Here is a 24,156-nt window from a genome sequence, read left to right on the forward strand (position 1 = left end):
ATTGACTGTTTGCATGCTCGAATTGCCTATTGCGGTCTCTTCATCCTCTCACTAATCGTCTCGTGGATCCTCCAGAAGATTGTTATCCTCTCACTAATCGTCTCCTGGATCCTCCAGAAGATTGTTGCTTCTCTATTGGAGAGCCTTACGAGTATATCTCTACTACGAATATCTTTCCAAACCCTAATGTATAACTTTGTTTGGTCCATCCCAAATTCAGACTTCTAACCCAATTCTAGAAACGAGTCTAGTTCGCACGTCGAGGGGGGGATCAAGTAAAAGATCTCACTTATAACAGCTATAGTTAGCATCTCTAACCAATATATATAACAAGATTGATATAATGTTCATTTTTAGTATAATTCTATTATAAATGGAAACTCTTTAATCTAATCATAGTCGAGATATACATGGAAGGCTCTCCAATAGGGGGGCAACAATCTCTCAGAGGATACACGAGACGATGAGTGGGAGGTCGAAAAGATCTCAATAGGCTATCTGAGGGGACCGGCGACCGATGCACGCAAACCATTGACCGGCACGCCTTGCAAGCGCATGCCGCCCAACAAGAGGCGAGGCACGACACTGGCCACATCTTCGAACTACAACGATAATAATTTTGCTATTCTCCGACGATATCACTTTGTAGCCATTGCATCTCCAACCAATATCTATAACAAGATTGATATAATGTTCATTTTTAGTATAATTCTATTATAAATGGAAACACTTTAATTTATTCGTAGAAGAGATATACACAGAAGGCTCTCCAATGGGGGGCAGCAATCTCCTAGAGGTCCACAAGACGATGAGTGAGAGGTCGAAGAGGACGCAATAGGCAATTTGAGTGGATTGGTGGCCGATGCACCCAACCGTTGACCGGCACGCCTCACAGGCGCACGCCTCGCAACAAGAGGCAAGGCAAGGCGCTGCCCACATCTTCGAACTACCACGGTAATAATTCTTCTATTCTCCTAGAATATCACTTTGTAACCCTTGTAGAAACTGGTACCACACGGCATTGAAGAAAGCAGAGGAAAAGACGAGAGCTAGAATTGGAAATTGTATTATTTTCCGAGATGCTTTACACGGTACAGAGGATAGATATATGTAGATTAAAGCTAAGGCTAATGTAACCGGTCTAGAGGCTTCTAATACAAGCTGACGTGTAAATACCAAAACTATTTATTCTAATACACCCCCACAAACTGAGGGATCTGGAAGAACCATCAGTTTGTCTCTTAGTTGGCATAATCGCTTTGTTGAGAGAGGTTTAGTTAGAACATCTGCAATCTGATCAATCGTGCTAACCGGTAGAATCTTGATGTTATTTTTCTGAATATTATCTCGGACAAATCGTTGATCGATTTCAATGTGTTTGGTTCGAGCATGAAAGACCGAGTTGTTGGCAATAATGATAGCCGACATATTATCACAATGAAGTTCAGTTGGTTGATCGGGTTTGATACCAAAATCGGATAGAGCTTGACGAAGCCATATGAAGTCCGCGGTAAGTGCAGCAAGTGATCTATATTCTGCTTCGGTGGAAGAACGAGCAACTGTATGTTTCTTTTGAACTTTCCACGAGATGATATTGTCGCCTATGAACGTGCAATAGCCTGACGTGGACTTCCTGGATACGGGATCGCTTGCCCAATCTGCATCTGAGAAAGAACGAATAGATAGATTACCTTTAGTTATAGGAATGCCGAAATTCTGTGTTTCTTTAATGTACCGAAGAAGCTGCTTGATAAGATGAATGTGATTCAGAAGCGGATTATGAATGTGTTGAGACATGAGATTAACGATAAACACGATGTCAGGATGAGTAAGAGTGAGGTATTGGAGAGATCCAATGATCCTCCGAAATAGAGTCGAATCAGATAGTATAGGATCTGAAGCAATTGTGAGAGGCAGCTTAGTGCAAGCCGAATTAGCCGTGGGCTTACTGTTGGTATGACCTGCAAGTTGAAGAATTGAATTAGCATAATGGGGCTGAGAAAGAAAGTAACTGTTTGGCTCGGACCGAATTTTGATACCGAGAAAATTGTGAACGTGACCAAGATGCTTTAGAGCGTAGGATTGGTTTAATTGTTTGATAAGCTTGGATATTTCAGTGTCATTGTTTCCGGTAATGAGAATATCGTCGACATACACTAGGATGTAGATTTGGGTAGAGTCTTTGTTGAATATCAGAAGAGATGGATCCGACTGACTATGATTGAACCCGAGAGATGTTAAGGATGCGGTGAACATGTTATACCATTGACGAGGAGCCTGTTTGAGGCCGTAGGTGGCCTTATGTAATCGACAAACATGATTCGGTTTGGTCTTGTCTTCAAAGCCTTTAGGCTGGAGCATGTAGACAATCTCGTTCAGATTACTGTGTAGGAAAGCATTTTCAACGTCTACCTGGTGAACCGGCCAACTATGATGGAGTGCTATGGTGAGAAGGATTCTGATGGTCGGAAGTTTGGCTACCGGACTAAAAGTTTCGGTGTAATTAATTCCGTACTCTTGGTGATTTCCTTGGGCAACGAGACGTGCTTTGAAACAAGCTACGGAGCCGTTGGCATGGTGTTTAGTCATAAAGGTCCATTTGCATCCAAGAATTGAGGCATTCTATGGAGGGAGGACGAGACTCCAAGTACCCTGTTTTTGAAGTGCAAAGATTTCTTGATACATTGCCTGACGTCATTCCGAATATTTGGAAGCCTTGGTATAGGTAGTGGGTTCAGGATTTGCAGGAGTAATTTGTTGGTGAAGAAGGTTGAGTTTGCGAATACGCTTAAGAGATTCGGTCATAGTACGAGTAGTTATGGGATGGCGAATAGGAATACATGGAGAGTTCGGTTGAGGGATGTGGTGCTGTCTTGGTGAAGGTGGGATAGAAGGAGCCGAGTAACTAGAGGAATTGGAAATTCTTGGAGTGTTGTGAGTGGATGGGAGAGGTTTGATTTGAGTCGTGGAGTATTGTGTGGACATAGGATTTAACAGTGAAGGAGGAATATCATTGTGGTCCTTCTTAGGCAATGTATTATTGTTCTTGAATAGGAATGAATGTTCAAGAAAGGTGACATGCCTAGAAAGATGAATTTTATTTGTTGTAAGATTGAGGCATTTGAATCCTTTATAGGATTCAGAGTAGCCAAAAAAGATTGAAGATATTGCTTTGGGCTGAAGTTTGTGCCGGAGATGAGAGGGAGTTAGGGGATAGCATTCGCAACTGAAAGTGCGAAGATGAGAGTAGTCCGGATTCTTGTTAAAAAGACGATGATATGGAGAGAGCATTTGAGTATTAGTGGATGGCATGATATTTATGAGATGGACAGCCGTGAGAGTTGCCTCCAGCCAGTGAATGTAAGGAACCACAGACGTAGAGAGAAGAGTTCTGATAGTTTCTCCAATGTGACAATGTTTTCTTTCGGCCACTCCGTTTTGTTCGGGCGTGTATGGACACGAAATCTGATGATGATGCAGTTTGCGGTAAGATACGAGGTTAGAGTATTGTTTAGATACTCGGAACCACCATCCGTCCAGATGCATTTGATGTGTGTAGATAATTATTTTTCTATAAATGTCTTAAACGATATAAAGATACTGGGTACTTCAGACTTCTGGCGCATTGGAAACAGCCAAGTATACCTAGAAAAATCATCAACAAAAATTAAATAATAACGAAAGCCTTGAACAGACATAATGTGAGACGGACCCCAAACATCGGAATGAATAAGTGCAAGAGGTGTAGATTGCTTATTCTCAGATTGTTCAAACATAAGTTTGGTGCCTTTAGAGGCATTACAATTTATACAAGCATTATGAATTAGAGGTATATTGAGAGTATGATTAATCTTGGAGATCATTGTTAGCACGTTATTGTTGGGATGCCCAAGACGATTGTGCCACAAGGTAGAGCAATGTTGATTAATCTTGAGAGCAGTGATGGACGGTTTATTGTCTGTTGCATGTACCTCGTAGAGCCCGTCACGGCATGGTCCAGCAAGAATTGTTTGATGAGTTTTGAGATCCTTGAAAGTGTAACCATGAGGATTAAAAACATCATAAAGATTATTATCCTTCGTTAGTTGCGAAATAGAAATAAGATTATAGCGAATATTTGGAAGGTGAAGACGTTTAGTCAAATGTATCTTACGATCCGATGTCGGAAGAATACCGTTGCCGGTGTGTAAAATAGCAACACTTCTACCGTCACCCACTGTTATGGTATCCGATCCTTGGTAGGAGTTAGACATAGTCATTCTGTCAAGGGAGTTTGTGATGTGAGATGAAGCCCCTGTGTCCATATACCATTCTTGAGAGGGCGGATTGGAGTTCGCAGCCAGTGCTGTATTGGTAGTAGGAGTCGTCATCGGAGTGTACTGAAGGTTTGTGAGGTGCCAGCATGAGGAAGCATAGTGCTCTTCTTGGTACATATTTGACTGATAATTGCAGCTGTTTGACGAGGAGCATTGCTGTTCTTGTAGCTGTTGCGACCACGACCCCTTCTTCCACGGCCCCGATAGGAATAAAGCGCAAGAGTTGGATCTGCTGGAGGTGTGATATGTGCGGCATCCATTGCAATATTAATCTCCTCACTGAGTAACAGAGCGTAAAGATTATCAAGGCTGATGGGATTTAGCATAGTTCTAATGGAGGTTTTGAAGGATTGGTAGGTGGCTGGTAGTCCGTTTAAGATGTACAGGATTACATCTTCAGTATCAAGATTTGATCCAGCTGACACCATTTGATCGACCAGAGATTTGATCATGGTCAGGTATTGAGTCATGGTGGAAGAGTTCATGGAAATGTGATGAAGCTCATTTTTCAGCTGAATAACCTTCGAGCAGTTGGTGGACTGAAACCGAAGTTCAAGAGAAGTCCAAATGGCATATGTAGATTCAAGATGCAAAATGTATGGAAGAACTGCATGAGCGATCGTGGAGCACATTGCGGCTGCCAGATTTTGATCTTGAAGTATCCAAGATTGATACGTGGGGTTAGGAGTTTGAATCCCAGCCGTGGACAAGATTTGTTCCGGAGGAGATGAAGAATATGATTCAAGAAATGAGGAGAACCCATTAGCCCTAAGATTTTAACAATTTGCGACCACCATAAAGGGTAGTTATTTGTGGAGAGTTGAGTGGGAACAAGATTTTTGATGTTTGATACCAGGAATTTCAGAGAGGAGGGAATGCTTGACGCGGTGATGGTAGACGCGGAGTCTGGACCGGTTGGAGAAGACAGATCGGAGGACTCCATAGAAGGACTGTCACAGGTTCTTGAGGCCTGATACCATGTAGAAACTGGTACCACACGGCATTGAAGAAAGCAGAGGAAAAGATGAGAGCTGGAATTGGAAATTGTATTATTTTCAGGGATGCTTTACACGGTATAGAGGATAGATATATGTAGATTAAAGCTAAGGCTAATGTAACCGGTCTAGAGGCTTCTAATACAAGCTGACGTGCAAATACCAAAACTATTTATTCTAATAACCCTTGCTCAAAAGAGCCCAAAAGGGCGGAACGAATCACAAATTACATGAACTATATACATATAAACATATCTAAATGGCAATCTATCAAATAATTAATTTTTATTGTAGGAGAATTTACATACATACCACTTTATCTTAATAAAGAATTTTATTAAAAAAAATACTAAAATTATTTTTGAAAGCAACAAAAAAATTTATCCTAAATAAAACCTTAGTTGCATATAATGATAATCTATTACAAGTTTAGGTGTAGTTTCATATCCAAAAAAAAAATTAATTGCTGCAAAATTATTTTATAATTGTAAATACTATTAAAATCTAATTCATCTTTTTTTATATAGATACATTAATGTTTAACTAAACAAAATTACTTACTCACGCCTTCAACAAAATGTAAAAGAGAGCATAAACAAAAAAGAATTCACCAAAAATTAAGACTTCTTTTCGGACACATTTATTGTTGTTTTCTAAAGTAACTTTCTAGTACAAAAATATTTAGTTCAAAATTTTTTTGAATTATAAAGCTGTTTTAAAACAGTAAGAAAACTATCTAAAATGGAGCCTATGACTACTCACATTCTTAAAAGGAGATATTATCTCCAGAAAAATTTCAAATTTCTTACTTAATTAAAAACTTGATCTATGTAGAATGTATTGTACATCAAACAATAAATTTTAGGTTCATTTACATACATACTATTTTATAATAATATAATTATTTGAGAGATTGCCATTTAGATTTGTGTGTCTGTAGTTCGTGTAATTTGTGTTTAATTCTGCGCTTCTTGGCTCTTTTGAGCAACGGTTACAAAGCTATATTGCTGGAGATTATCCGAATTATTATCATGGTAGTTAGAAGATGTAGGCAGTGTCATGCCTCGCCTCTTGTTGCACAGCGTGCGCCTGCGAGGCGTGCCGGTTAACGGTCGGGAGCATCGGCCATCAGTCTGCTCGAATCGCCTACTGTGGCCTCTCACTCATTGTCTAGTGGATCCTTCAGAAGATTGCTACTCCTCTATTGGAGAGCCTTACATGTATATATCTACGACGAATATCTTTCCAAACCCTAATATATAACTTTGACGGGTCGATCTCAGATTCAGACTCTCACTTATAATAGCATTAGTTAGCATCTCCAACCAATATATATATAACAAGATAGATATAATCTTCATTTTTAGTATAATTCTATTATAAATGAAAACTCTTTAATTTATTCATAGTAGAGATATACGCGGAAGCCTCTCCAATAGGGGGGCAGCAATCTCCTGGAGGATCCACGAGACAATGAGTGAGAGGCCAAAGAGGCCGCAGTAGGTGATACGAGCGGACCGGTGGCCGATGCTCCCGACCGTTGTCTGGCATGCCTCGCAACAAGAGGCGAGGCACGATGCTGCCCACATATTTGAACTACCACGGTAATAATTATGCTATTCTCATATGATATCACTTTGTAACTTGTGCTTGAAAGAGCCCATAAGAGCAGAACGAATCCAAAATTACACGAACTAAATATAGACGTACATATCTAAATGGCAATATATCATATAATTAATTTTTATAATAGGAGGATTTACATACATACCACTTTATATTAATAATTAAGAATTTTGTTAAAGAAGTATTAAAATTATTTTTGAAAGCAACAAAAAAATTTATCCTAAATAAAACCTTAGTTGCATGTAATGATAATCTATTATAAGTTTAGGTATAGTTTCATATCAAAAAAATAAAAAAAAAATAGTTGCACAATTATTTTATAATTGTAAATATTATTAACATCTACTTCATCTTTTTTATGTAGATACCATAATTTTTTTATAGCACGAATACGTTGTATTTTTTATTTTTTTTTTGTTTTTCATAACCTACGTTGTATTTGTTATATATTTAGGCTTTTTTTGATACGGCTTTCTTACTGCTTAGTAAAGTAATTCTTTAGTAAACGAGAAATCTGTTTTACAAATTAGTAAGAAAGTCATCCCAACAAAAATTTTAATTTTTAAAATTATTTTCCAAGCTAACTTGAAAAGCATTAGAACTAATTATTTTCATAATGATATTAGTAGGAATCCATGTCAAAACAGTCGTGGTTTGGCTTATGCCATAAAAAGAGAAAAAAATTATTCGGACGCATGTATGAAGAACGGTATGATCATGTGTGAAGAACGGTATGATCATGTGAGTATACACTCACATAATCGAACAGTTCTTTCCGTTCTATGTCTGCATGAAATAATTTCTCTTGGAGGAGTAGGATCAATTCTGAAGTGTAGATAATATTCCTGATTTATAATTAGATTTGTGAAGTGAGAATACCACTATTTGTTTATTTACATATTAAGTGAGATTGAAAAATTTTATATTAGAATTTTTTTCATATAAATTATATTGTGATGGGTAAAAAAAAATATTGAATTTATCTTTAATTAGTGGAATATGAACTCATAATATATAATTAAAATTTTAAATCATATAATTTAATAGATATAGAATTAGTTTTATCAAATGAGAGTATAATATTATGTATTTATAAATCATGTGAGATAAATATTAGCATGCAAAAATTATATTCCGATAAATTTGAAAGTCATTGAATTTGCTTTGCAATTAATATGATAACATTTATATCCCTTATTAAAGTGATTCAATGTCATATAAATGTTAGAACACGTGTCTAATATTTATAGTAGAAATTTATTAGTAAATATATCATAATTATTATGAATATTTTTATTCATTGTATTTTTCTTTATTTGTCCTTTTTATTATCTATATATATGTATACTTTTATCAACATATCATTCAAATGAACAAAGAGCTTAGCTATTATAATTTTTTTTTGCATGATAATATAGCTCTTATGATAATTAGAGGAAGTTCAATATCTTAATTCTTTTATAATCATGGTTAGAACGATTACAACTACGTGAAATTTTTTATATATTTTATTATTATTTTATTTAATTTAACTTGAATTAATTTATATTTTTATTATAATAATATAATTATATTTTATTGTTTATTATTTAAATATTTTTTTTTGCAAAATTTTACCTTTTTCCTGTACTCAGATCGTGTGTCGTCACCTCTCACGTGTGGAGATTTTCAATTTTAATTACTACGGGGCTGTTTGGTTGCCTGAATTAGGAGTGTAAAGCAAAACAAATACAGGTATTTATTAAATTGAGTTGTTTTGCGGGAATTAGAAACCCGCTCAATATGAGCGGGTTACAAATATTTCATTACTTCTAGGTGAGGTGCTTTATGTTTCAACGATATGCTATCTTTTTCTTATTTCATTACTTTTTCTTTAAACTGATTTGTCACTATCTACAAGAACGGATGCTAGATCAATTATTTGATGCAAGGGAATTAGTTCATGATCTAATTGAAATCACTGAAAGCAAATAATTAGAAGAAAATCAATACACAAAAACATGTAGAGTTTTTATTCAGGTCCGCCTCATTGTGTCTACTTCTTGTTTATGTACTTTAGTTTCAACTATGATGAAGATGGTGAAGTTTTTGCTAGAGATATGCACAGTGTAATGCATTCTCTACATTTTTTTTTAATCTATTGTGTTGAACATACATACTATTTTATATAATATCATTATTTGATAGATTCCAAATTAGATATGTTAGTTAGGGTAATTTGTGATTTGTTCAGCGCTTCTGGGCTCTTTAATTCAAGCAAGGGTTATAAAGCTATATTGTCGAAGAATAGCTGAATTATTACGGTGGTAGTTCAAAGATGTGGGCATTGTCGTGCCTGGCCTCTTGTTGCGCGTCGTGCTCCTACGAGGTGTTCCGATTAGCGGTCCGGAGCATTGGCCGTCTGTCTGCTCGAATCGCCTCTGCGGTCTCTTCATCCTCTCACTAATCTTCTCGTAGATCCTCTAGAATATTGATGCTCCCCTATTCGAGAGCCTTACGTGTATATCTCTACTAAGAACATCTTTCCAAACCTTAATGTATAACTTTGGCGAGTCAATCCTATTTATATATAAAAAGAATGATATAACAAGATTGATATAATGTTCATTTTTAGTATAATTCAATTATAAATGGAAACTCTTTAAATTATTTGTAGTAGAGATATACACGGAAGGCTCTCCAATAAGGGGGCAGCAATCTCCCAAATGATCCATGAGAAGATGAGGAGAGGACGAAGAGGCCGCAATAGGTGATATGAGCGGATCGGCGGCCGATGCTCCCGATCGTTGACCGCCACGCCTCAAAGGCAGACATCGCGCAACAATAGGCGAGGCACGTCGCTGCCCACATCTTCGAACTACCATAGTAATAATTATGCTATTCTCCGATGATATCACTTTAATTATAACCCTTGCTCGGAAGAGCCCATAAGAGCAGAACGAATCACAAATTACAAGAATTATATATATACATACAAATATATCTAAATGGAAATCTATCAAATAATTAATTTTTATAGTAGGATAATTGACATACGTACCACTTTATATTAAAAAAAATACTAAAATAATTTTTGAAGAAACAAAAAAATTTATCCTAAATAAAACCTTAGTTGCATATAATGATAATCTATTATACGTTTATGTATAGTTTCATATCCAAAAAAAAATTAGTTGAACAATTATTTTATAATTGTAAATATTATTCACATGTAATTCGTCATTTTTTTTTTATATAGACGCATTAATGTTTAACTAAAAAAATTACTTACTCATGCCTTCAACAAAATGTAAAATAGAGCATAAACAAAAAAGAATTTGCCAAAAATTAAGACTTATTTTAGGACAACTTTATTGTTGTTTTCTAAAGTAATTTTCTAGGACGAAAATATTTAGTTCAACAAATTTTTGTACTATAAATCTCTTTAAAACCAGTAAGAAAGTTGTCTCAAACGAAGTCTATCATAAAAAGGATATCACCTTTGATCGCTATAATTTCATATAAAAAAAAAGTTGCACAATTATTTTATCATTGTAAATATTATTAACATCTAATTCATCTTTTTTTATATAGATACATTAATATTTAACTAAACAAAATCACTTACTCATGCCTTCAAGAAAATATATAAGAGAGCATAAAGAAAAAAGAATTCGCCTAAAATGAACAAAAATATTTAGTTTAAGAAAAATTTTGTACTATAAAACAGTAAGAAAGCTATCTCAAACGAAGCTTAAGACTCGCATTCGTAAAAGGAGATATTATCTCCTAAAAATTTTCAAATTTCTTACAAAATAAAAAACTTTATCCTTAACGTAGAATGTATTGTACATCAAACAATAAATTTTTGGTTCGTTTACATACTTACTATTTTATATAATATAATTATTTGATATATTCAAATTTAGATCTGTTAGTTCTTGTAATTTGTAATTTGTTTGGAGTCTCTGGGCTCTTTTGAGCAAGAGTTACAAAGCTATATCGCAGGAGAATAGCTGAATTATTACCGTGGTAGTTCGAAGATGTGGCCAGTGTCGTGCCTCGCCTCTTGTTGTGAGTGCGAGGCATGCCGGTTACCGCTCGGGAGCATAGGCCGTCAGTCTGCTCGAATTGCCTACTGTAGCCTCTTTGTCCTCTCACTAATCGTCTCGTGGATCCTCCAGAAGATTGATGCTCCCCTATTGGAGAGCCTTACATGTTTATCTCTACTATGAACCTGACCCATTTTCGAAACTGGTTGGGTCTAACCCAAAATTTCTAGGTAATGTTCGAGTCGGATTTTCGTGTCGTGTCAAATATTGACATCCCTATCATAAATATACACACCCTTCAAGCATTTACATACACTCATCCTCCTCATCAGCCTACATGCAGAACCTCACACATGTGAGATGTCTATCCTCCATAAATAGCTATGTCGGATTTTTTTTTTTCTTTTCATTTAAGAGTTGAAACTAAGTTGGATGCAATAAAACAATGTCAAAAAAAATTGAACAATTGCTATGTGTATTGAGCCGCAAGTCAATACAAGTTGCATGAAACAAATACCAGCACACGACAATTGCCTAACTGCTTCATCTCCTTCATCAAATGGTGATTGACAAATCACGCACTCTCTGTCATTTCCTCTTCCCCCCTCCAACCCCCACTTCCTTCTTATGATATTTGGAAGTTGGAATCCAATGCCGCATTTCTAAGTCATAATGCTCACAGCTGAGCAAGCCGCAGACTGAGAGAAATTAGCGTCGAACCCAAGTGCAATAACCTATTGTCGTTGCATTCACTCATTGATGGACCTTGACTTTTTAACGTTGTTTATCCTACCACATTGGATATTTGTTTTTATCGTTGACCTGATCTCCAACCTTACTGCATTTTTATTGTTGTTCATCTTGTTTCGGTTGAATATGTAAAAGATGTTGTGAAAATGATTGTTGAAACATTATAAACTACATTTCACTACAGGAAATTCAGCTGTTATCAGCGGCTTTGACCGGCGGTTTAGCCGCCGGGTATTACCGGCGGCACACAAGCGGTTATCTAAGTTAAGACCGCCGGGTATTACCGCCGGCAAATTGTTTCCTACGCCATTTTTTTCGGCGGTTCGATAACCGACGAAAAGCCGCCGCTGATTTTGAAAACCGCCGGTGTTACCACCCAAACCGCCGGAAAAAGCCGCCGGTTTTGGGTGATTTTCCTGTAGTTTTTGTCAGGTGCCATAACTGAATATTGATGTAGTTTATAATGTTTCAACAATCATTTTCACAACTTCTTTTACATATTCACCGAAACAAGATGAACAAGAAGCTCTGAGTAAATTTACTGGTCCGCTATCCAAATCATGGCAGCATTTGTTCAGAGGTTGCAGAAGAGAGGAAACTACTCTACTACAACGCTGAACTTCACATGCTGCCAGAATCGTGTGGGTAGCTTTCCTTGCTATCATTATAGTAAAACAACTCATTTCCGACAGAATTTTCGGACGATTTTTTGATTCATTTTCCGGCGAATTTATTTCCGAGGAAAATTCAGACCAAAATTAGTTTTTTTTTTCTTAAATAATGACTATAATAAATATTTATTATAGGTTATTATTAATTATTTCGTTAAATTAAGTTAAATAATTTATTCATCTTTTTTTATATAGATACATTAATATTTAACTAAACAAAATCACTTACTCATGCCTTCAACAAAATATATAAGAGAGCATAAAGAAAAAAGAATTCGCCTAAAATGAACAAAAATATTTAGTTTAAGAAAAATTTTGTACTATAAAACAGTAAGAAAGCTATCTCACCTCTTCCTCCTCCCAACCCATGCTTCCTTCTTGTGATATTTGAATGTCGAAATCCAACGCCACATTCCAAGCCATTGAGTTCACGGTCGAGCAAGCCGTGCAATGAGAGGAATTGACGTCAAAACCAACTGCAGCAAACCATTGCAGTAGCGAAAAAACCCATTGCAGCAAACTAGCCAATAGAAAGCACCAAACAGTTTGGTGCATTCTAAAGACGGTTATAGTTGCAAAATTTCATTAAAGTTCGGGCAAAATTTTATACTAAGTATCATTAGCATCGTAATTAACTGATTAAGCACGCATAATAGATGTATTTCAAACTAGGCAAAATTCCCGTTTAGGGGAACGTGCGAGTTGCTCATTATTATTATTTTTTAAATCATATAAATTCTGAATTTGTATGTATATATAGATTTGGCAAATTTTTTATGACAGTTAAAATGTGATTACTAATTTTTTTAATTTGGGATATTTATAATTTTTACATAAATTAGTCATTTAATTAGATGTAAGAATTTTAAAATTATATCTTGACATAATTTTGAAATAGTTTTTTTTTTTAAATATTATAAAATTACGCATTTAAATTTAAATGTGTATACGACGGAGGCTCTCTGCGGAGAAATTTGTCAATGGAACTCGTTGAAGGCATCTCAGAGACTCTTTGAAAATGATTGTTCATTTGTAGACATCAAAGCCCTATTTGTGTGTCTATAACAATCAAATTATACATTTATTTTATTATTTCTTTAGTGTAACATATTTTATAGGCTTCCTAACCCTATAAACATATAGTTGAAATGTGTTTTTGGGACTTAATGCTAGTTATTATTCAAAAAGAGATTTATTTCTCTAGAGCTTTTCTTCATACTCTCCCATTAGAGCAAAAAATATCCCTTAGAACAAACATTTATTTATAAATGGTGGTTTCTCTTATGATTTATATAATATTTTTATTAAATTAGTAAAATATGAATATCTCACTTAAGATAATTATTAAAAATGGTGATGATTAAGAGGAATATGTTTTAAAACTTATTATTTTATTAATAAAAATATTTTGAAGACTTTGATGCAATGTTGAAAATAGGGGTGTCAATTCGGGTCGGCGGGTCGGGTTCGGTCGAACCCGAAATTGACCCAGCACTGTTCGGGTCAACTCGAACCAGACCCATTTTTAAAAACGGGTTAGGTTTCCGGACCCGAACTCGACCCGATTCGGGTCCGGATCAACCCGACCCGACACGAATGACCCGATTTCCTGGCCCATACCCGACCCGATTCGTGTCCGGATCAACCCGACCCGACACGAATGACCCGAAGTTGACCTAAAATTGTTAATTTTCGGGTCAAAATCGGGTCAATCTAGGGTTTTCGGGTCAAATATTAGTTTTCGTGTCACTTTCGGGTCAATTTCGGGTTACTGGGTCAACCCAAACCCGACCCGTTTCAGGTTCGGGTTGACCCGAACCCGGATTTTTCCGGGTCGGGTTCGGGTCGTGTTTCGGGTCGTGTAAAAAAATTGACATCCCTAGTTGAAAACACAGAGTAATAAAATATTAATGATAAAAATATTTAATTTTAATTTTATAATATATTTTGTAATTGTATGCTATAATAAATTAATAATATTACCACATTAAAAGTTAATCGGCATATATTTATATACATATATCTATTTATATTTATTTCACGGGAGTTACAACCGTCCAAGTGGGAAGTTTCGAGCCTGTTCCCTCTGCTTCTCCTCCTCTTGCCCTCCCCGCGCACTCGCCCATCTTGATTCACTCTCCGCGGTCGCAATCGCCAGAACCAGCGAGATGCCGAAGAAGTTGGGAACGAACACGAAGGCGGAAGCAGCCCGTGCTCGGAAGGGCGCGGCGGAGGCGGAGAAGAAGGAGCGCGAGTCCCGGGAACGGGAGGAGCGCTACTGGAATGAGGCGGAGGGTCCGAAGTCTCGTGCTGCCAAGAAACGGGAGGAGGAGTTGGAGAAGCGCGCTGAGATTGCCGCTCGACGAGCTGAGAATCGCAAGCTCGCCGAGCAGGAGCTCCTCGATCTGGAGAAGGCCAGTCGCAAGCCCGACCCTAAGGCTAACCGAGTCGCCGCCCCTGTACCTAAGGTAACCGAGGCCGAGTTATCTCGCCTTCGAGAGGAAGAGCGTCTCCGTCTTCTACGAGAGGCCGAGGCTGCTAAGAAGCGCCAGAGCCGAACCGCGGACGAGGAAGAGTACGAGAGGATGGTGCTCATCAGCAACACCAACAGGGACGATTCAGTCATCGAAGCGCACTCCGTAGATGAGGCGATTGCGAAGATGGTTGTCACCGACGCAACGCTACCACCGGATCGCCATCCAGAAAGGCGGCTCAAGGCTTCGTTTAAGGTGCGCTTGTTTAGGGTGTATATATTCTGTTTATGTTTATTCTCTTACAAAATTCATGCTAATAATGGCTAGAAACGCAATATTGAGGACAATTTTTTGTGGATTGTTGGCGATATAGTAGTTATAATTAGAAATTAGGATATACGAAGCTAACTAAAGAAGAGATACAATTGGAAAATTTTGGTTTAATGCTGAATGGGCATATCCCAGTAGAACGAGTGGGCATTGAATTATAGGCGAATTAAGCCTATCAAAGGACTTTGTGCCACTTCTTAGGATCTAGAACTAAAAGGAGAGCATATTTCAAAGCATGAGATTGATGACTTTTGTTTGTCCAACAGTTTTGGAATGGTAAGCCAAGCTTAATTTGAGACTCGACCTTAATAGTTTCCAAAGCTCTTGCCTTAGTTAGATATGAGGTTGCAAGGGAGATTATAAAGTAGAATGATCTCACAGAAGAATTGTCAAGCGACATAGAGAGCGAAAGTGTGCTATTTGGAAAACCTATCAACAATGACCATTGTGGAATGCACAATTCATTTGGTTTGTGGTAGGCCCAATACAAAATCAAGACTTAGATCCTCTCAAATTGAATATGGGCCTATTAGGGGTGTGTATAATTCAATATTTTGGGCTATTCTCTTATAAACTTGGCATGTGAAACATCTTTTGACGAACTTGGAACATCCCTCTGTTATTTAGGCCAAAAAACTTGGAGTGGAGCTATGTCAAAGTTTTAGCACGGTCAACATGGTTTGCAAATCCAATTGTGTGTGAATAAGCTGTATCCAGAGGGATGTGTCTAAAATGCAATGTTGGTTACCTTTAAATAAGTATCAATGAAAAATCAAACAGTCTTCTATCGAGTATGAAGTAGTGCACTATATCCATGGAGCAAAAAATTTGCGATCAATGCTATACAAATACTTCAAAGATTCCAACCTAGTGATTTTCATATGCAACATGGCTAGAAGGGTAAACCGCTTGCTTAAAGTGTCAGCAGTTTGATTTTGTGGGTTGCCTATATGTTTGAATAAAAAATATATATCCTATAGAAAATAGAAACAACACTCAATGGGCATGCATCTGACTCTATGATTTTTGTGAATTGAGAAATTACCAGGCTTAATGTGTCATACTTTAAAATTTTGGGAGAAAGTTATGGAGCATAGACTACGTCGTGATACTAATGTTTCTCAAAATCAATTTGGATTCATGTCGGTAGGTTTACTATGGAAGCTTTACATTTATTGAGAGGTTTGATGAAGAAGTATGGAGAGAATAAAGAGTATCTACGTATGATATTTATTGTTTAGAGAAAGCATATGATAAAGTTCCAAGAGAAGTGCTATGGAGAGTTCTATAGAAGAAAGGGATTAATAATGCTTATATTCAAGTCATTAAGGATATGTAGGTAGGAGCTATTACCTGTGTTCAAACACTAGATGATTTGTCCAAGTATTTTCCTATTTCAATTGGATTACATCAAGCATCATCCTTAATCCCATATCTTTTTTCTTTAGTTATGGATGTCCTTACTAGACATTTGCAAGAGGGATGTACCCTGTTGTATGCTTTTTGCTGATGATATTCTTCTTGTTTATAAGACTAGAAAGGGAGTTGAAGGTAAACTCGAATTATGGAGGTCAACTTTAGAGTTCAAAGGTTTTCGTTTGAGTAGATCTAAAATCGAATACATGGAGTGTAATTAGTAGTAATAGATTAAGTGGTGGGATTGTGACTTCGGGCTATCAAGTCATTAATAAGAGTACACGTTTTAGATATATTCGGTCTATTGTCTAGAGTGATGGTGAAATAGATGGGGATATTATTAATAAAATTCAAATTGGATGGTTGAAGTGGAGGAATGCATCGGGTTTGTTGTGTGATAGAAAAATACCCCTAAAACTTTAAGGGAAAATTTATAAGATGGTGGTGAGACTTGCAATGCTTTATGGCACAGATTGTTTGCCATTAAAAGAGAAACATAATATTAAGTTAAGTGTTGCAGAAATGAGGATGCTTAGATATATAAGTGGCTTTACTCTTAGGGATAGGATACGAAATGAGCATATATGTGAAAAGGTTGGAGTTGTTCCAGTGGCAAATAAGATTAGAGAGAGTCGCCTTAGATGGTTTGGTCACATAAAGCGACAGCCTTCTGATGATCCGGTTAGGAGAGTAGATGTGTTAGATTTGGCTTATGTTAAGAAAGGTAGAGGTAGACCTAAGAAAACTTGGTTAGAAAATATTAGAAATGACCTTTTTTTATTAGATTTAAAAGAGAATTTGACTCTTAACAGGGTACAATGGAGAAAAAATATTCATGTAGTCGACCCCACATAGTGGGATAAAGGTTTGATGTTGTTGTTGAGAAATTACCAGGCTTGGTTATAGCATAACCCGAAGTCTTAGTGTAGGAGATAATATTCTCATTGTTTGAGAGCACGAATTGTTGCAGATAGCTTTTGTTCACTAACTGCCCACTTTTGTCTCAGGACACTTAATTTTTCTCTTAAATTATTCAATAGGTCGTCCTTTTTAGGATAAGATAGCCCAATCCCGTCAATGGAGGCATAGTGTCTTGACATGAAACAATTTGTCGAAATCGTGCTCATCGCATTCTTGATAATATCAAGTTGTTTTATTGCTCACTGGATTAGTTGAATTTTTTTTATTTCAGGCAGTTAGTGCTAGAGGGCATGATCATGCTAAAGCCTCATTTGAATTAGCGGTTAAAGTTTGTTAAGTTGTGGAAACTGTTGCCGTTTAAGAGAGAGGCCATTGTTGGCCAATTTTGAATGACTGCAACATTCTTTGATCCATTTGGATTTCCGCAATGCTTACTATGAAATCAAGGAAGTGAACAGTTGGTGTTGCAAACTCACATGTGGACAAGTTGAGATACATTAATTTATGTATTAGAAAAGACAAAAAGATATTTGTTAGGTGTTGCAAATGATTATCTAAGAAAGCGTTATATGCTAAGATATAATGAAAACATATAACACAAAAAGAATCTATAAAAGGTTCGAGTACATTATTCATAACTCATAAGCCACTTAAATGTACTGGTTTTATTGCAAAAACCAAATAGCATAACTTCCACTTGTAAAGAACTTCATGAGTTTTAAGTTGGTTTTTGCGTATCACCTGGTTGGATGCAAATTTGATGATATTTACTCCACAAATCCAATTTGGAGAAAATGATAGTGTTGGCCAGTTTGTTCAACTGTCCTTCAAATAATGCATCAAAAAATAATATTTGATTGTTTTTTTTTGTTGAATGCACAAACACACATTATTATCATAGTACTATAACAATTATAACGAACAACTATTACTCAATCATTTGCTCACATTCATTTCCAATACATTGTAATAAATAAAGCATAATTGAGCTTAATTTAGAACGTGCCAAAATGTCCTAATGGTAGGCAACTAAGACACTACTTAGCAAAAATTCACAATTTCAAAACATAACCAAATTATCATAGGACATATTGAATCGGTGGACATTTGCTCAATTTTCAGGAGCATGAATGGATAATACTTTTAAGTTTGAGAACTTTACCTGCATCATTTGGTTATCATGCTAAGGTTAAGATGGATAAGCCCAGGGCTGCAAGGAGATTCATTTCAGCTGCTATTTGCATTCTTATTTATACTCAGTTTCTCCCTCAGTTTTATTTTACAGCAACAGTATTCATTACCTATGGACCAGCATCTTGATTCTCTCTCGTACATGCTAGCTATTTAGCATTTTGCAGATATGGGTATCCAGTGTCTGTGAGTATAATGTTGCATTGCTGCATGACACTTTGCTTGTCAATCTCTTTAACGAGTCAACAAGTGAGATAATATTGGCATGTTCTGTGGGATGAGAAACAAATGCATACAATTACATGTATGGACCATGGAAATAAACTATATCATTGTGAATGGATTTGCATTGGTTTTTTAATTCTGATTTGAATAATTTCGTTTTGAGCATGTTCCTACCATTGCGTCTATGGTCTAAATCTTTTCCTTCAGTTTACTGCTTCATGCTCTTAGTTTTATTGTGTATGCAATCTGACATACTATGGCCTTTGCTAATGTTGGCAATTGATAGATGGCTGGTTGGTATGTGGTTGGATTCGATCAACATCAAGCCTTTGTCCCACTACGTGGGAATTTTTTAACGGATTCATGTCATGATTATTTGACAAGTTTTATGCTGGATGTCGACTACCTAACACAACCCTCCACTTCTTTTCCAGGACTTGGGACCTGTCAATGTTCTTAGTAGTTCTTTTTGGCCTTTATACTTTTATGCGAGTCTTTCTTTGGAGATTCTTTTTCTTTCGGTATGATTTATAGTTTATCTTCATTTCAATTTAGGTAGATCTCTTGGTGGAACTTTTAATTAGAATATCATTGATCTGTTGTTTTTCTTCTAGTCATATCATTTATTCTCCTGTTTTCCTCCTTAGGTCCTCTGCTAATTATTATCTGCCTTGAGCAAGATGCATGTCAGCAATCTTTATTAATTCATTTTTGTTAAAACTAATCGCAACAAAAAGTTCTCTGATTTACTTTTTTCTTTCACTCGTCTCTTCTAGTTTTATTCAACGTTGGTTTATAACATTCTCCTTAAGTTGTTGTTGTTGTTGTTCTTTTTTTTTTTTTTTTTTTTTTTTTTTTTTTTTTTTTGAGTTTTGTTCTCTGCCTAAGTTAAGTGTTGCAGAGATGAGGATGCTTAGGTGGATGAGTGGCTTGACCCTTAGAGATAGGATACGAAATGAACATATACGTGAAAAAGGTTGGAGTAGCTCAAGTGAAAGATAAGATCAGAGAGAGTTGCCTTAGATGGTTTGGTCACATTAAACGAAGGCCTTATGATGATCCGGTTAGGAAAGTTGATGTATTAGATTTGACTTATGTTAAGAAAGTTAGAGGTAGACCTAAAAAGACTTGGTTAGAAAATATTAGAAACGATCTTTCTTTATTAGATTTAAATGAGAATTTGACTTTTAACCGGACACAATGGCGAAAAAGGATTCATGTAGCCGACCCCACGTAGTGGGATAAAGGCTTGATGTTGTTGTTGTGAGTTTTGTTCTCTGCCCTACCCCTAGGTCCATACTTCATGGTTATCTTAATGAGTTGCATGCATCCTTTATGAAGTTATTGGAAGAAACTTTTCATTCATATATTGATTAATCATGTTCTCTTAGCACCTCATGAATTCCTTTTTTTAACTATGTTAATGTTCTTCTTCGAGAAGATAATCTAGAAATGATCTTTTTTATTAGATTTAAATGAGAATTTGACTTATAACTGGACACAATAGAGAAAAAAGATTTATGCAGCCGACCCCACGTAGTAGGACAAAGGCTTGATGTTATTGTTGTTGAGAAGAAATCTAAATCCTCTTTCAATTAGTTAATGAAAGTTAATAAAGTATCATACATATGAATATTAGGATGGTGAGTTATCGTGCTGCTCTTTTTATGGGTCGTAGAGTAGATTTAAAGCATTTGGTAGATTTTCTTCTTTCTCTTTTAGTTAATAACTTTTGAAGTTTATTATGGGCATGATTGGTCTAACATGAGCACAACTGCACATTGATGGTGTCCCTGGCTTGTGAGTCCATTTTTGCTCCCTGGTTTGTGAGTTCATTTTTGCCCTTCATTCTTATTTAGAGCTGTATATGGTGTTAATTCTGCTGTCAGAATCTTACTTCTGAATGGCTTCTAATAATCTTTAGCCTTGACAAGCTTGTTTTGCTTATTATCCTTTGCATGCTATTTTAAAACTTTGCTTATCATGCTTTGTCCAGTGTATATTGCAAGTGTTCATATCATGATAGCCTAGAACCTTGTCATCAATGGATGCCGCCGCTATGCTTTTCTAGTGGAAATATACAAAAGGCGCTTTTGGGTTCCCTAGTAACTTGGGTTTTGTTACCATCACTTAATGGCGTAGGATCTGCATTTTGCAAAAATTCTGCTCATTTGTCAGCTAGACAGAGTGTTTGATAGGTTATTAGATTTCTCTGACAGGATTCTTGTTATGACAATTATCATTATTTTCCTACAAAGTCATCAAAGTCTTTTGTTCCCTTTCTATACTCTTCATAATAAAATTTATAATGTTATAATTTAGAAACTTTGTTTGGTCTTGTTATGCGGTTGTTTTGCTGTATGTAGGAGCAAAATTACCGGTAATCTTTTAGAAATGGACAATTTGCTCAGTTAGTGTATTTTCCGTGGTTGTGAATCCATGACAAGGTGCAATGTGAGACACATCAATTTATTGTGCACTTTTTCTGAGCCAATCAAAATTATGATATATCGAGTAATTGAAGGCAAAACCATAGAAAAACTTTTCCAAACCAAGCTTTACACGTATACTTTCTGAATTTAAAGTAATCCCATATATGAAACAGACTATTGGTTAAACGTAGTGGGACATATTATCTGTTGTTTATTACTTGGTTCAAGGCAATTTTGTGCATGGCCATTTGGTTACTGAATCGTAGGATTCTAACTGCAGGCATTTGAAGAAGCTGAGCTTGCTAGGCTGAAGGAAGAGAAACCAGGTTTGACCCTGACACAGTACAGGGATATGGTATGGAAACTATGGAAGAAGTCCCCTGACAATCCCCTTAATCAACAGGTACATTTCAGAGTAATGTATACATGCAACATATATCTTTCTGAGTGTGCTACAAGGAGGAATTTACTTACTCTGTTTTAATTGTTTTCCATGCATGCATCAATCTTCACTCTTACAAGCTCCATTAAACTCATTGCTTATATTTATTTCTCGTACACTTTATGTTAGATATTGTCTTTTTGTCTTGCTTGCCTAGTGAATGTCATGACATCAGCCTGGGTTGGTGAGGATTGTTGAATCTGAGCGTAACTGCAATTTAAAAGCCTGTTGGTATTAAAGTTAAACATTTACGATGTATCAGTCATCGAAGTAGTAGTGTTTGCTTTCACTTGCGTCATGTGTGTTTGGCTTGCCCTCAAGGAAGGATTAAGAAGGAAAAATGTTTTTATAGAAGGTTTTTGCTTGCACCACGGAAACTTCTCCTGTGTATTCTTTTGTATCTATTTTTATCTATGACTTTGCGCTACTGACTGAGTTGTTGCGAGTCCCAGCACTAAAAGCATTGACACTGTTATGGTTTAAACTGTTAATTCAAATTCATGGCAAATTGTGGCAGGAATCCATGAAACATGCTTCTTTTTCTTTGTCAACATATTTTGTAAGCATATTCTGAATTTAGGCCATCAGAAATCCAGACCTTGGCTCCTTTTTCATGAATACTAGTAACAAACTCATGAGAATTCTTAATTGCATATGAAGGTAAGAAAAACTGGCCAGGACTTCATTCTGCTGGACATGTGATAAATGAACATGATTTCCTTGCGAAGACAAAGTTGACATGATTTAGATTGTGCATATGTTCTGATTTTCCATTTAATTGGGCAAGGGAAGAACATGATAAGAACACTCATGGGTGTTCAAAACTATTTGAAGTTTCTTGACATATGTAAGTTCACTTATGTGTTGAGTGTTTGATTGGAAATTCATAATATTCATTAAGATTATGCTATGAATATGATGAATATTAATCAATTTTGGAGTATTAATAATATCTTATGTGTACTTCTATTAGTTGTTAAAAGTGCGAGCATGTAGTGTGAATTAAAAGGGTACTTTAAAGCATGCTTTTGAAGTTAAGCACTTTGGTGCGGAGGCACAAAGCTTTACTTCGCTGTGAATGAAAATCTAGGTTAATCAATTGTGGATTTTTAATAATATATGATGTATACTTCTATAAATTATTTGATTGAAGACTATTATTGTTAAAAGCATGATTCAAAACATGCAGTGTGATTAAAAGTGCACTTCACTTCACATCATGCTTTTGAAGTTAAGCATTTTGTTGCGTGGCCAAAGCTTTATAAATTCTCAATGATGAAGAATAGCTTGGAAATTGCAAAAGAATCTCTTCAAGATGGGGAAGTTGTGGGAAGTTGTGATGGGATTTTATTGTGATAGGCACTGATGGAACTTGTGGTGTGTGAAGGACAAAGAAGATTCGAGGAAGTTGCAATGGTATCTCACTGGGAAAGGGCATACACGGAACTCGAGGCATTTGAAAGATGAAGAAGAAGTGGAGAAGTGGCAATAGGATTTTATTGGCGGAGTGCAACGATGGGACCAATGGCATGTAAAAACAAAGAAGAGTTCGGTGATGAGAAGTTAACAGAGAGGGCAAGGAAGGTGTTTTTTATTATGTTGTTCAAAGATTTGAGTGTTATGTGAGTAAATAGAAAGTTTTAGGCAGTAAATATATAAATAAAATAATTTTGAGGATTATGTATGTGAATTCCCCTTCTCATTTTTCTTAAGTTTTTTTTTCTACTTAAGCAATCAAATGCAACCTGCCTTATGTGTGAGCTAGCTAGCGATAGCAAAACTTTCTCCTATTGGCATATTGCCCAAAAAAATAGAAGTCTTTGATTCTTGCTTTTGTTTCTGATTAGCACTTAAAACGGATCTTTTGTGCTTTAGAACTAAAATTTTGTTTTTCATGAACAGGCTTCTGAGTAATGGTTAGGCTGCAACCAATGTACCATAAGGCAAGTTTGACTTCTAACTTTCCACTTCATTTCTTAATGATCTGATCATCCTTTTTCATTTCTTTCCATTTCTAGGTCCTTGGATGATTTTGGTGTTTCCGAATAAGTAAAAGGAAAAGACTCTCATTGTTTTATGTACCTTTGTAATAAGTTGTTGCTTGCTGTTCATCTTATGATAAATGTGTTCGGTAATTGTGGAATTGATTCAACAACTATTATGTAATGAGTCATGATTATCTGGTGAATTGGCTGTAAGAAGAAGTGCAAACTGTGCATGCACTTTAATGAACATTTGACATTTCATTATGATTATGTTCTTTATGGAAGTTGTTTTGCTACAATTAAGGCTTTGTTTGAGAAAGATTTTTTACTGTTTTTGTGCATGAATCACTG

The 24,156-nt window shown here is 36.0% G+C and overlaps 1 protein-coding gene across 2 annotated transcripts; it reads left to right on the top strand.

The window, feature by feature from the left end:
- The first annotated feature begins 14,431 nt into the window (after positions 1–14,431).
- On the top strand, positions 14,432–24,140 carry LOC110104821 (coiled-coil domain-containing protein 124). 2 transcript variants are annotated; one of them, XM_020834090.2, is made up of 4 exons: positions 14,432–15,118; positions 21,659–21,781; positions 23,723–23,763; positions 23,839–24,140. In XM_020834090.2, exons 1-3 carry the CDS (start codon positions 14,558–14,560, stop codon positions 23,732–23,734), a joined length of 696 nt encoding a protein of 231 aa, XP_020689749.1. In that variant the 5' UTR covers positions 14,432–14,557; the 3' UTR covers positions 23,735–23,763; positions 23,839–24,140. The 2 variants fall into 2 exon arrangements, with proteins under 2 accessions (XP_020689749.1, XP_028556645.1); XM_028700812.1 differs by having other exon boundaries at positions 23,723–23,736.
- The last annotated feature ends 16 nt before the right edge of the window (positions 24,141–24,156 follow it).

This window comes from Dendrobium catenatum, unplaced genomic scaffold (genome assembly GCF_001605985.2).
Source record: "Dendrobium catenatum unplaced genomic scaffold, ASM160598v2 fragScaff_scaffold_1595, whole genome shotgun sequence".
NCBI classification, from domain to species: domain Eukaryota; kingdom Viridiplantae; phylum Streptophyta; class Magnoliopsida; order Asparagales; family Orchidaceae; genus Dendrobium; species Dendrobium catenatum.

Excerpts from the sequence above, each read along its gene's own strand:
- LOC110104821 (XM_020834090.2), top strand. The coding sequence starts at position 14,558 with ATGCCGAAGAAGTTGGGAACGAACACGAAGGCGGAAGCAGCCCGTGCT. Across the intron at positions 15,119-21,658 it reads GGCTCAAGGCTTCGTTTAAG|GCATTTGAAGAAGCTGAGCT; the intron begins GTGCGCTTGTTT and ends TTCTAACTGCAG.